This window comes from Callithrix jacchus, chromosome 6 (assembly GCF_049354715.1).
Source record: "Callithrix jacchus isolate 240 chromosome 6, calJac240_pri, whole genome shotgun sequence".
Taxonomy (NCBI): domain Eukaryota; kingdom Metazoa; phylum Chordata; class Mammalia; order Primates; family Cebidae; genus Callithrix; species Callithrix jacchus.
The window spans coordinates 105957126-105972075 of record NC_133507.1 but is presented as its reverse complement, the minus strand read 5'-3'; the positions used below and the strand labels follow the sequence as shown (position 1 = coordinate 105972075).

The 14950-nt window shown below is 38.0% G+C and overlaps 1 protein-coding gene across 50 annotated transcripts in view; it reads left to right on the top strand.

Annotated features, from left to right (window-relative positions):
* The window catches only part of CLASP1 (cytoplasmic linker associated protein 1), a 289654-nt gene that overhangs the window by 232912 nt on the left and 41792 nt on the right, over positions 1–14950 (top strand). For 45 of the 50 annotated variants that reach the window (XM_054257722.2, XM_078328019.1, XM_054257721.2 and 42 more), the window contains 5 exons: positions 56–219; positions 3391–3469; positions 4492–4635; positions 13255–13398; positions 13927–14033. In XM_054257722.2, coding sequence (XP_054113697.1) covers positions 56–219; positions 3391–3469; positions 4492–4635; positions 13255–13398; positions 13927–14033 — 638 coding nt within the window. Of the gene's footprint in view, positions 1–55; positions 220–3390; positions 3470–4491; positions 4636–9658; positions 9761–13254; positions 13399–13926; positions 14034–14950 lie in introns of all 50 variants that reach the window. The other 5 variants (XM_078328014.1, XM_078327990.1, XM_078328002.1 and 2 more) reach the window with 1 other exon arrangement.

The window sequence follows — 14950 nt, the reverse complement described above, 5'->3', positions numbered from 1 at the left end:
TTGGAGGAAATTGTGAATTCAATATGTGAATTACTTGGTTTTCATTTGTGTCTAGGTTTTCAGTATGTTTTTGGAGACTCTTGTGGATTTTATAATAATTCATAAGGATGACTTGCAAGACTGGCTTTTTGTTCTTCTCACACAATTACTTAAGAAAATGGGAGCAGATTTACTTGGATCTGTGCAAGCAAAAGTCCAAAAGGCTCTAGATGTCACCAGGTAGGTGTTTAAGGGTTAGGTCCATTTTGATATTGCAGTACTTGTAGGTAACTTTTTGCCATGGCCTTTGTCACCCACTTGAATATCTGTTCTCAGTTCTCATGTTCATTTGTTGACATATCTGTTGATACCCCACCAATCCATGAGATGAAATACCATATCATCCTTGTGTTATATTACTTTTGTGAGTATTTAAGACATGTTATAAATAAATGTAAAACTTTAGAACTTTTCTTCTCGTTAAAAAACATTTAAAAAGAACATTTAGAATATTTGTTGATATTTTTCTGAAGACCTTAATATTTTTATTACTTCAACTTAGAAGTCATACTAGAGATTATTTTTTTTAATCAGTGTATCATGTAGAGTTTCCATTGGTCCAGGAAAAGTCTAAATTGATAGTACATTGGCTCAGAGATTTGCACATTTGAAGTAGTTGTGACCCTTCTAGCTGTTATGAGAAAAGAAAAGCTGCCAACGCCCAGGAAAGTTAGAAAAAACTACATGCTGCTGCTGTTCAGAAAACTCTTCTCTACTGTCTATGCAGTTGTGGGTCCTCAGCATGCAAGTATGAGAATTAAAAGATCTCAGAAGACACTTTGCAATGATGTCTTGGTTGTGATTTGGTGGAAGATGGAGGGGGCAATGTCAAATTGGTGTAGTTTTTTAAAGAACAAAGGAATAACTTCCAAGTCACTCGTAAAATTATCAGGGCACTTACTTTTATAAGTTGCTACAAACTGAAATAATTCTAGTTATTATAGAATTTCAAGATGGAAGGACCTTAAAGGCGATGTTCATTTTATCAGTGAGAAGCAGACACTTTGGCCTTAACTTTGTGTTAGTGGCAGTTTAGGAACTAAAATCCGGATTTCTGATGATTGCTCTGTTTTCTGTTCCTGTTGTTCCAGGCTGTCTTGTGGGTGTGTGTCCTCACCTCCTGTGGAGACAGGGGGTGGTACAGATAGCACTAGAACCTAGAACCTTCTCTTTCTGGCTCCCTTGACTAGCACAATAGCACATCCTGCCCTGCTGGCCATCCCTATGCATGCAGCTGTTACTTGACTCTCACTTCAAAGTATGCACCTGTTCCTTTACACTATGATGCCAGCTGTTTTCTTATGGCTCTTGACCCTGTCAATCTGTGCAATTGCATTGCTATAGAATTCTATTATCCAGAGAGATTTCCCTTCTGGTTTTCAGTGAACTCAAAGTAAAGTACTTGAATCTGTTGGTGAGGGCATAAAAAAAGGAGTAATAATAAAATAAATAAAATTAAAGTAACATACATTTGCAATAAAGCTTGGAAACTTTGTCATTCCTTTGCATGGTTAAAAATTTTATTGTGGAGTTAGGGAGCATTACAGTACACTATTATACCAATGAATTATAAAGGTGGAGCCCAGATTGACTGAGGGGCTAGGTGATAAGCTGGTATCATTAAGTGGAGTGGATAGGAGGGTTATTGATAGGCTGGGGCCAGTTGTGGCCATGTTGGGACATGGGCTCAGTAGTACCAGACTTTTCAAGAAAGATCAGAAATGTCGATTTGGGCAACATATTTGAGAATTTTTTAAGATACTGTGAAGGCCAAATGAAACACATGTAAGCCAGGCTTGGCCTGTGGATCACTTAATTTAGGTGAATGTACCAATGACCAGATCCATTTATATTTTTGAGAATAGTAGGAGTATTAAGATTATATTCCTAAACTTCGATGATTAAGGAATACAGTCATGACCTCCTGTTAGTTTTTCTTTAAGAGTCGTAGTCTCAGTAGATTTGATCTGATGAGTGCCTAAAGCGTTTTTAACATTCCCTTCTTTTTCTCAGCAGTTGAGATCCACAGCTCTTTAAGCTGATCTAGAATCAGTCAGTGACTATTAATAGGAGGTTTTAGTGATGGCTGAGAATATTGCTTCTCAGTTTATAGACTCGAGTGCTAATCTGCCTCAGTTTCCTTTCCTTTGGCTGTACCTAACGATGGCATATTTCCTGATTATACATACCCATTATTGAAATGTATTCTCCATCCAACCCATGCTGCCAGAAGAAGGGAGAGACGTTTTGTGTGTGGTTTGTTGACATAGTCACTTAAATCATCTATACTACAGTGTATTTTCCTTCTGGAAGTGATCTTCAAAGATTCCAGGATACAACTAGATGGTGGGAGGAAGGGGTACTATTGGATCAAGTTTACTTTTTATTGGTAATTATAGGGATGATGACATTGGTCCCTTATATGTGGCCATGCGCCTTTTATTCTTGTTGTATGATTTTATTTACTTTTCAAATTAATTCTATTTGTTTCATTTTAGAGAGTCAAACCTGTTTACTTATTTTACTTTATTTATGTAGATTTGGACTAGAGAGTCCAAAGAAAGCAATGTAGATATTTGCCTTGCATTTATCTTTTCTGTTAATATGGAAATTATATCACCATTATCCACAAGGGGCTCCATAGTACAATTTTAAACTTAATACTAGTAATTACAGCATTTTAACAGAAAGAGCACTGACTCTCTGGCTGAGAGCCCCTGAGGGTTGCTTGATTGGATCAGAGATCATGATGACCACAAGAAATAAGATCAGTAACAGGCAAGAAATGGATTGAGAGAAGGGGCTCCTGGGACCCCAGGCTTCTGTGTGTGATTTGTAGCTGCTGGACGGGACATGTTTTGTCGCCGTCTCAAAGGCATTCTTCTGTGGTATACAGGGACCCTAAGCAGTGACCAGGACCAAGGATGACAATACGGTTAGTTTAAGCAGGGTCAGCCGTAAGCAGCCCGGTCAGGATATAAAAATGAGATTTGTGTATCAGAAGTGATTTTTATGTTTAATCAATATCCAGAAAGGTAGCTGGAGGGAAAATGAGCAAATCCCTAGAAACACAGGTAGAAATTTCTTCCTTAGTTTATTGCTTAATGTTTTAAATAGCCACTCAGCGTAAGTTCAGTTTATGTTTGGGGACTTGAAACAAGATTTTCCTTTTTCCAGATTTTCTGTATAACATGTATTACTTTACATAAAATGAAAAGCACTATTTATTAAAAATGTGAACAGGGTTTTACATATATTAATCTATAATGGTATGCTTTTGTTAAATAGTTTAACATTGTTCTGTAATAAATTTCTTTAAAAATGAGCACTTTTCCCCCCGCCCCAACCTAGGGACTCCTTTCCATTTGATCAACAATTTAACATTTTGATGAGATTTATTGTGGATCAAACTCAAACTCCAAACCTCAAGGTCAGTAATTACTTGTCATTACAATTCAACCCTGGAACTCAAATTTGCTTAAATTTACTTTTGTTTATATGTGACTCATGTTTAGCTATTGTGAATAAATCTGCTGTGACATTCCTGGTTGATTCTTTATGGATATGTTCCTGTGTCTCTTGGTTGAGTACCTAGCAGTGTATTTGCTGGTTAATTGGGTAGGTATATGTTTAGCTTTATAAGAAGTTTCTAAAATGGTTGTACCATATTGTATTCCCGCCAGCAGTGTATGAGAGCTCTAGTTTTCCTACAGCCTTACCAACATTTGGGCAGTACTAGTCTTTTTCACAAGTAATATTTAAACTAGAAAATTAAGACATTCTAGTATGTAGAGATAGGTATCTTATTGGAATGTTTAATACTAACATGCTAAGATGTGAAAGTTAATTGTTACATGTTGTGGAAAATCCTACCTATAGTAACAAGACCAGATTTGAGGGAGGATGTGTGTTAATTTGAATTAGGTCACATTCATCGTCTGTTCTTTGATCATTAACTTTTTGGAGGTTTTAGGATGAGCCTAATAAATTATTACCTTTTTCTCCTGAGGTCAGAACTAGTTGAGAAGTTGATGGTGAAGTTAGGGCAGAACATGAGCTGGATTACCGAAAGTGCTGCCTTACAGAACATGGCTTAGAATGTGTGGCAGAACTGGAGTTGAACTTGCCCTGTCATCAGTGGCAGAGTTGGAAATCCCATGGGCTCCTGCCCTGGAAAAGTGTCTTGCAGCATAGATGAGGAGCAGAGCATGCTTTTTTACAGGCACCTAACAATGAAGAAGACTGAGCCATGTGCCCCTTCCTGTCCCTTAACTTACCCATCAGTCATTTCATGCTTTTCCCCCTGTTGGATGTTGCTCCATGTGGAAACAAATCCAGGAGAACGGAAAGAGTTTCCCCTCAACAGGGTTTACTTTTCTCTGGTACCTGATGAGAATTCTTTTCAAAGATTCATCAGGTGTACTTAATGTTTATAATTATTGGCTCTTTCAGGTCAAAGTTGCAATCCTGAAATATATTGAGTCTCTGGCCAGACAGATGGATCCAACAGATTTTGTAAACTCTAGTGAGACAAGGCTTGCTGTTTCTAGAATCATAACCTGGACAACAGAACCAAAGAGTTCAGACGTGAGAAAGGTATGTCCAAGAGAGCTGATGTATAATTACAGACTGTTCCTGGGCTTGTGTTAGAGAAAGGTATTTAGAAACTTGCAAACTGCACCACCCACCCACAAACTTTTGTCACTAAGGCTCTGCTGTTGCCCTTTTCTCTCTCCGGCTCTGCCTAGTTTTGAATATAAAAATGAAAATATGAAACGTTGCATGATTGGCTTATGGTTTTCCCAGGCATCTGTTTTATGTGTTTTGTAATAGGAAATCACTAGTAAATTAGTGTCTTTTACACAGATGTTTGTTTTCCTTATATCAGTTTGTAATATGTACTTTAAAGATGAAATTGCAGATCTAGGGCTAGCTGGCTGCAGGGTCCCTTATTGTAAAATGTGGTTGAAAAGCTTAATAAGATGTAATAGATTCTTAAAAAAGAGCAAACATCTTCCAATATGTAGTATATAAGTATGCGTGTGATATGTGAGTATGTGCTTTTGTAATAGAATGTTACTTAAGTATTGCCTGCTATGGGTTGAAACCTGTTTTAGATTCACATAATACCTCAATTAGGGCCTGTGTGGGACAAACTAGCTTTGATCATAATGCCTACTCTCTGTGGACATGCACATTAGAATATGTGAACTAGGATTTATTGTCCTTAGTGTTCTAATCAGAACATTATATACAGTTATTATCAGCCTGAGGCTCCAAAAACCTCAACTTATTTTAATCCTAGCTCAAGCCAAATATAAATAGGAAATTAGATTTATTGCTGGAAACACTTTGTTCATTTACTGTTTGAATGAGCTTCAACACTTGTTTTCAGTTATTTTGGATTATACAGTGTTACTTCACAAAGCTTTGTCTCCGCTGGCATGCTGCTTTCCATGCCTGCCCCTTTTTTCTCCTTGCCCATTGTGAGTTCTGCTTAACTCCTTACTTTCACACTGAACTTACACTCAGGTTCTAGGACAATGATCCTGATCTTCAGAGGAGTTTGAGAAGATTTAGATTAAGTTCACAGTCCTGGCTGCAATTAAAATTGATGTCGATTTCTGAGCTCTGTTTCCAAGTAATTTGATTTAGTTGGTATAGGGTAGAGCCTAGACACTCTTTTTTTTTTTAATTGGAGTTTCTTTCACTCGTGACTGATTTTTCATGCATAGACAAGGCCCAGTATTTTGGGCCATGGCCCTGGAATGAACCTCAGGACAGACACACTGCTGATACAGTGTTGATCTGGTTGCTGTAAGTTCCCTTGCTACGCAGTGTTGCTTCACAGTATCTTCAGGACTAGGCTTGGCCTCTCTGTTCCCTGGCATCTTCCCCACCTCCCTCCTACCTCGTACCTAGAGTTCTTGTGCTTCCTCTAAACCCATTCTAGTGGTTAGGGCCCTGTTACCCTGGGCACCTTCTTCAAACTGATGGAATACCTGCCTGGTTTTCTGCATATTGTCAGCTCAGTGCACTCTGTATTGATCATAGAAAGCTTCCTAGAGAAGACAAGATTCATCCTCAGATGTGGAATATGGATGCAGTTTGCATAAGTGATGGGTTTAGGGGAGGGACAGTAGTCACGTGTAAGAAATGAGGTTTGTCTGGAACAGTGAAATAGACTGAAGCAGAGGGTTTGGGAAGTTGAGCAGTAAGGAGAATGTTTTGCTCACCCTGCATGCTCAGTGCCTGGCATACACCTGGAATAACACAGTAGGCATTAATACATATTTTGAATGAATTAATGAATGATAAATACCCATATGAAAATGATTTCACTTCAAATAATACTTGAAGCCATCATTTTTTAAACTATAGTTTTGAAAGTTCCCTTCTTTTGACTTCTTTATTTGTTATCTATTGTATAACAAACTTGTACTTACTTAGCTTGAAACAAGACAGATCTATTCTCTCACAGTAATAAATCAGGAATCTGGCATATGTTCTTTGGGCCTTCTGGTTAGTATCTCAAAGGCTGATATCAAGATGTCATTTGGATCTGCAGTCTCATATGAGGCTGAGGTCTTCTTCCAGCTCATTGGCTCTTGGCAGATTCCAGCCTCTTACAGGTGTAGAACTGAGCTGCCTGCTTTCTTGCTGAATATCAACGGGGAGCCATTCTCAGCTAGTAGAGGCTGCCAGGAAGTTTGCTTGTTTAAAGCCATCGCGAGAATATATGAAGAAATAATATCTAAGAAACCCCCCAAATTTGATGAAAAACGTTAACCTACCCATCTAAGTAGCCCAACAAACTAAGATTTTTTTAATAAAAGGATCCACTACGCAGACGCATCATATCTAACTGTTGAAAGCCGAAGAGAGAGTCCTGAAAGTAGCAAGAGGGGAGCAACTCATCCCATGTACGAGATCCTTGATAAGATTAGAAGCTCATTTCTCATCAGAAACACAGAGGACAGAAGGGAGTGGATGACATTGAAAGGTCTGAAAGACAAAAAACTGTCAGCCAAGAATTCACTGTCTGGCAAGACTCTTCTTCAAAAACAAAGGAGAAATTAAAACAAAGCCAGCCATAGAATCTCTCTCATTTTGAATCTCTCTGATACCTTTTAAGGACTTGCCTGATTAGGTCAGGCCCACCCAGGATAATCTCCCTTTGGATTAACTCAAAGTCAGCTGATTAGGGGCCTAAATTACATTTTTGAAAATCCCTTCTGCCATGTAATACAATCATGGGCGTGATATCCATTGTATTCATAAGTCCCACTTACTCTGAGGGTGGGGGGGATTATATAGGGCATAATACATTTTGGGGAATCTTGGGGGCCATCATAGTGTCTTGACTACCGGGGCTTTGGTGTCTCTTTTAGTGGGTTGGCAGAATGCTTCATAATTCCCTCGCTCTTATTTTAGGAGGGAGCTTTTTTACCTATCTTTGCAAATTGTAATGTGGTTCAACTTACATGTCTGTATTCTGGCACCCTCTAGATTTTTTTTTTTTAATCATCCAAGATGTTTGTGTCTCTAAACTATTTGGCTTTCAGTAGGCATTCAGCACTAACTAGTAAAGCATTACTATTTGATTCAAATAGGCATATCATAGCATAGTATTAAATAATGTCCTCAAAGCCTACATTAGGACACTGCTTAATCTTCTTTGGAGGTATACTCACTTTTATTTAAGTTCCCTGTTTTGATGTACCGTCCATTGGACATCTATAAATATAGTTGCTTTTGTAAGTGATGCAGTTGCCTTACCCAAGAATATGAGATGTTCTTGAAGCATTGTCAAAATGATATTAGTACCTAAACAAATTAAAATACTTAGCAATCGTGATGTAGTATATATCACTGTTCATTTTAAAGCTGTATAAAAATAAAACTAGGGCCATTCCTGTCTAGATAATTTACCACACTAAATGTAAAATACATGTCTGTATAAATAAACTTTGTTCTGCCTCATCCTTCATTTCCAGAGTTTTTTAAGGTTATATCAGGGATTATGGAAATCTTGGTGATTTTTTAAAGCATTTTGTGTTTTTAAACCAAGTTCTGTTAATGTCCTGCTTTAATTGTGTTAGGGTAGGGTTATATTCTAAATGCAGAAGAGCCCTCCAGTCTGAAATGTATACAGTAAATTCTCATATTAAACTCATCTCTAGAGAATATTTTATGTAAACAGTACCTGAGAACTTTTTCAGACAACGTAATTTACTCTCTTAAGTCCATACAACTGTATTTGTGAAAGCACTTTGAAGCATTTCAGACGGATACAAGTTGATATGGCCCAAATTCATTGATTTTAGCTTTTTTAAACATTTTGTTTTTCTTTAGCTCAGTATGTCCTGGTGTTTCACATTGTGGTGGGAGGGGTGCTTAAATTGTTAAGATGTTTTTAAAACCAAAACACAGTCACCAATGAGGTGTGCTTACCTCACTGAGACTGGTTTGGACAAGAGGAAAAAGCCCAACACAGTCTATAACTGCCCTGCCTTATTCCAAAAGTCAAGTCTTCCATTTCCTCATTGTGGAATCCCTGACTGGTTTAGTTGTGTGATGTTACTATGCAGACGTACACTAGCTGTTCTTAATGCACCTTGTTGACATAAGATAATAAAATATATTACTGATAGAAAGAAGGTGGATTCTGGAGTTCGATCTCCGTTTGATTTCTGCCTCTGCCACTTAATTGCATGTTTACATTTTGGAATTTAGAATGCCTGTACGTTTGCTTATTATATGTGATTCTCTTTGTCAAATGAAGCAAAAGATTTAGCCCCCAAACCTTGTTTTGAGAAGTGTGGGCAGTGAAGGCATGGCAAAGAAACCTAGAATTATAAAGATGCTGTTGGCTAGAGCAGGGAGAAGTATTAATATATAAATAGCCTTGAAAAGGTAAGATTTCTAATTGACTTTAAAAAAAATACATGATTGTAAAGCCAGCATGCCTCTATTCTGAAAGCTAAGGGTTTTACTATCAAATAACGGAATCTCAGCTTAACTGTGACTGTGAGTCTCTTTCAAGCCTTTTTTTGTTGTTGTTATTGTTGAGATGGAATCTCGCTCTGTCACCCAGGTTGGAGTGCAGTGACATGATCTCGGCTCACTGCAACCTCCACCTCTGGGGTTCCAGTGATTCTCCTGCCTCAGCCTCCTGGGTAGCTGGGATCACAGACACGTGCCACCATGCTCAGCTAATTTTTGTATTTTAATAGAGATGGGGGGTTTCACCATATTGGCCAGGCTGGTCTCGAACTCCTACCTCAGGTGATCTGCCCGCCTCAGCCTCTCAAAGTGCTGGGATTACAGGCATGAGCTGCGGCACCTGGCCTCTTTCAAGTCTTGTTTTGACGTCTTCCATTTCATCACCTGAAGCAAGAGTACTGCTTTCAGGATTATTAAGTAAAAGACCTAATGATACTACTGAGGGTTAAAACTGGCGGCTACTGTTATTATTCTGATTCTTCCTAACTTTCAATCATGTGTGTCTCACTGATTTTATCTAAGAAGCCAAATGCTTTTACAGCTAACAGATTGCCGTGGTTAGGCACTTTCTGCTTCTCTCTGATTCAATCCTCCCACCTTTCCTGTTTGCCAGTCCTCGCATCAGCGTAGTCGAGTAGGTGAGGATTTCCCCACTAGGTCAGCTTCAACCTGCTCCGGGCCTGGAGAAGGAAACTTGGAAGAAAGTTGTAAACAGGTAGATTGAAAACTGTGTACTAATTTCAAACAGCATACTTCACTGTTTGCTTTTTAGATTATTAATACCAGCTGTCCTTGAGAAGGCACTGGGAAGCTTTTGAGAAACCTAAAATTAATACTGTATGAGTGTGTATATGTGTGCCTGTGTCAGTGTTTGTGTGGTGGTGTGTTTTATGATTAACTACCTTCTCAGTGGAATAGCCATGATTGTGTCAACAACTACCATATTTTAACAGAAGAGTAAAAAGGAGAGATAGTAGGCTGGCACAGTGGCACATGCCTGTAGTCCCAGCTACTTGGGAGGCTGAGGCAGGAGAATTGCAGGATTTTCAAGGCGGCAGTGCACAGTGATCATGCCTGTGAAGAGCCACTGTACTCCAGCCTAGGCAACATAGTGAGACCCCCATCTCTAAAAAAAAAAAAAAGAGAGAGAGATACCAAATGAGAAATGTCTGACAGTTTTGAAATTGTTTCTCTGGTGTCTTTACGAAACAATTTTTAATGACAGTATGAAGGGAACAGTGAGGTTCAATAAATTGGAAAACTGCTTTTCCTCTCAAGTTTTGTTTTCCCAAATTATTAGGAACACTGAAGTATTTGGCAAAGTGTTATTTTGCTCTGATCTGCTAGGAACAATTCCTTTCTGCTATAAGGTGTGCAACATTCCAGACAGTTGATGTCCTTGGGAGTTCTCTCTTCAGCCAGTAACAGTGAGATGTGAAGAACCTTTTACAAACTCTACCCCTCAAATTCTTCAATGAGAGGCCGGGCGTGGTGGCTCACGCCTGTAATCCTAGCACTTTGGGAGGCCAAGGTGGGTGGATCACCTGAGGTCAGGAGTTCAAAACCAGCCTGTCCATCATGGTGAAACCCTATCTTAAAAAGAAAAAAAATTCTTCAATGAGGATGCGTGTGAGAATCATTTCATTTTAAGTTGCCATTCATCCTTAAAATAAATTGCACTAGGGTTGCCCATTAGAAAATGTCAGCAGTACTCAGTTTTTCATCTGGCCGCCTAATGGTCTTGCCTCTTATAAAGACAGCAGTGCAGATACACAGACAAGAACAGTGGCATACTCCACTTTTTGAGTCACTAGTGAACATGAGCAATGCCCCAGGCTTTTTCTAAATGCATCTCTCCAACCTAGTTCCATATCTGGAATTACTTGTTTAATGAGATCGTATCATTGATGGTAGTGATAAATATAACCCAGTTTTCCTCCTTGATTGGATTCCATATTTTAACCTATCATTAATTCAGAGGGTCGGAAATAAAATAATTGAGAACCATAACAGTCTAATTTCTTGTAAAACTGTGATATAAAATCTTTTAAACATTGGATACCTGGGCCGGGCGCTGTGATGTATGCCTATAGTCCCAGCTACTCCAGAGACGGAGGCGGTAGGATCGGTTGGAGCACAGGAGTTCGAGGCTGCAGTGCACTATGATTGGACCTGTAAATAGCCACTGCACTCCAGCATGGGCAACATAGTGAGACCTCCATCTCTTTAAAAAAAAAAAAAAAAAAAGTATATTTAAATGAAACTTTCTGCCAGTTTCGAGAACTTGGATCTTATTTTTAAAAGATTTTACTTTGGAAACACTTTAAGCTACTAAGTTTATAATTTGCTTCATGAAAAGCCTCAAGTTAGCTTGTGACATTAGATAACATCATTCTGGGAAGAAATATTGTCTCTTAAACAAAGGCAGGGCACATTTCACATTAAAAAAAAAACATGCTATTCAAGAATGCAATCATATATTTTATAACATTCAAATGCCATTTTCAATCAACAAAATTTAAATGCCAGTATTTTTGAATTAAATTGATGGCATTAATGTGTTTTTCCTGCTACGATTCTAGGCTGCTGCTTTCTTTCTCCTTGTAGTGCATTATTTTTCTGCATGCGTTGTTTTTTTCTAACACCTAATACAATGTTTTTAAAAAATACAGTTTACTTTGCATGAGTTTTGGAAATTGTTCTATTATACAAATATACATATCAAATTAATAGTACATTAAATTGATGGTGAAATAGTTTCCTTCAGATTATTTATTTAAAATGTTTCCAAAATGAAATATAGAAAAATATATTTTAGTACAGTCGATAATGCTTTTACCCATGCCATAAAAATATTTTGACCACTTATGATTTAATTTGGGTGGAAAAGCTATTTTAATGACTGTATTTGAAATTAAAGGGGAAAACAGTAATGTGCTTTTGCCCAATGCTGTGCTTAATGAATGATTTCAAAATGTAAAAGTAATTTTTGATTAAACTTTCAAATTCATAATTCTTATTTTTGGTTAAATACCTTTGGGTTTTTGGATTTCTTTTCCTTCTCCATGGACAGAATAGTACTTTTGTCCTAACTGGACCTATCACTAATTTTAACATTGTAAAAGCATTGAAATATTTTGTGATGTTTAATTCCAAAACTCTCTGCAAGCACATTTTTGTGTAATATTCTATGTCATAGAAAAAAATTCTGAATAATTACCACAATTTTTAAAATTATAGTCCTTGGAAAGACTATGTTTGTAAAGTCTTTATGGTTAAAAATGATAAAGAGGTGATTGTATTCACTGAAACAGTTTTGTGTCTTCTTCTTTTTCTCGACTCTTAGAAATTAATAAGAAATGCCAATTATTATTTACTAAAAATTTTTTTGGCTTAGCTTTTGTAAATCAAAACTATTGTAATTAATTCCTCAGGCATTGTGCTTTAGGCTTAGATTGCCTGCTACTAAATCTATAGAAAGCACATCACTTACTAGAAGCCTGAGTCTCATTGACCACTGTTGTTTCAGCTCATTGCTTTGCCTACCTCGCTACCACAGTCATTACAAGCAGGCTTGCAGTGTGTTGACTCAATTAATAAACAAAAGTAGAACATTTTCCGAAAAGCTGCAGAGCACGTTTTTAATGTCAATTCCTTTGAAGTACAGTTTGCTTCTCAGAACTCGCTCTCCTTGGCTTATAGGTATAAAAGTAGAAGTTTTTCAGAGGTATTTATACTCTTTTTCTAGTGTTTCTTAGTAAAGAGGAGTGTGGCTTCTCAAGAAAACCTAATGCAGCATGTTTGAAAATTTGTGCTTTCAGGGTGCACTGAGGTCCCTGTTCAGTTCTAAATGATTAAAGTAGGATCAATCTTAAACTTTTAAAATTTTTTTGTTTCCCTTACCCACTTACCAGCTTCCTTCCTAGAATCATCCAACAAAAGAAAAATTCTAGGAATTTATTATTAATATGCTGTGGAATTCCAAGGCCAGGGCATTAAAATGAAGCCAGCGTTTATTTTCCAGATTGAAGTCAGACTACTTACGATTGACAGTATTTTCTTCAGATGCTTTTTGTTTTTGATGCCTAGAATGTCCTCTTATTAGTGATTTTACTTATAAAAATATTTTTTAAAAAAAATTTAAATCAACATTTTGACGAAGGACCACTATTATACATTATATAAATTAATCATGGTTCCTTTTTCTAGGCAGCACAAATTGTGCTAATCTCTCTGTTTGAATTGAATACTCCTGAATTTACCATGTTACTTGGTGCCTTGCCAAAAACATTCCAGGATGGTGCCACCAAACTCCTGCATAACCACCTCAAGAATTCCAGTAACACCAGTGTGGTGAGTGCTTTGGTCACAGCCGGTGCCTGTGTGATGTCCATGACTCTGTGCAGCCCTTACGTAGAATCTACCCTAATGGAATAGCCCAGTTCCTTGTTCTCTTTCAGTAAATGTTGAGCATCCTGACGATGGGGCCATCATAAGCCCAGTGAGTGAATGAATCTGGTATTTAAGTATAACCTTTATTCTTAGGTTGTTCGGCTGCATTTTCACTAGGTTATCCAATTAGTCATTCATTCACTGAGTTGGTCTTATTTTTCAATACTGTAAAGATGCAAATTCTCAGTTGTGTCTTTCACTCTAGCCCAACCAACATCAATCATTCGACTCCAGGAGTGCCTGTATGATGATGATTCATTTTTGGTTCATATACACTTAAAATTGGCCTTATGATTCCGAAAAAACAGATAACCATTCTGGGCAGATTCTATGCATTCATTTACATGTGGGTTAAAAGACCAAGGGAAGAATAGAACAATATTCTATATACAGCCCTTGAACAACGATGCCTATTCTGCTTCACCTCAGGGCTCTCCAAGCAATACGATTGGCCGAACACCTTCCCGACACACCAGCAGCAGGACCAGCCCCCTGACCTCACCTACCAACTGTTCCCATGGGGGTCTGTCTCCAAGGTAAGGACACTCCTTTACTTTCCACAGAAGTAAAGAAACTAAAGCACCTTAGTTGCAGTGCAGCCTATTTCTAAATTTTTAGACTAAGCTAAGTAACAAAAAAGAATGTTGAATATCAAGAACCGTGGGTTTTAGTCCTCACTCAAATTGTAACTGCATAATCTTATGCAAAGATTATGCAAATCTTAACTTACCATGTTCTATGGTGGTAAGTTGAGTGGTGTGTGCTGAGTGTTCTCTGTGGTTCTTGTACCTCTAAACACTCACTAGTGCCTAATAGTACCCTCAACTAAAAGTTTGCATTTAGTACTGTTTTACATAGAATCCATGTTATATAAAATCCAGCTCATTACCTGTTCTGCAAGTAATAGAACCTGAAGGTATTTAGTCATCTAAGCAAACTTGTTATGTCAGTTACACCAAGTCTCGGGTAGTTTTTCAACCAAGTGGTCATTCTAAACATAGTTGCTATCATGTTTGAAGCCAAATGCTGCTCTGAAGGAGTGGGATTTAGAATCTGGGAACTAAAATTGGATCAACATTTCATACTCTTGTTGGGACCATGCTAAGATTGACCTTACAGAAGCTGAGGCAGTGACTTAAAAAGAGAAACTACTAGCTGGGTACGGTGGCTCACACCTGTAATCCCAGCACTTTGGGAGGCTGAGGCAGGCAGATCACGAAGTCAGGGGTTCAAGACCAGCCTGACCAACATGGTGAAACCCAGTCTGTACTTAAAAACACAAAATTTATCCGGGCGTGGTGGTGCACACGTGTAATCCCAGCTACTTGGGAGGCTGAGGCAGGAGAATTGCTTGAACCTAGGAGGCGGAGGTTGCGGTGAGCCAAGAGCACACCATTGCACTCCAGCCTGAGCAACAGACCGAGACTCCGTCTCAAAAAAAAAAAAAAAAAAA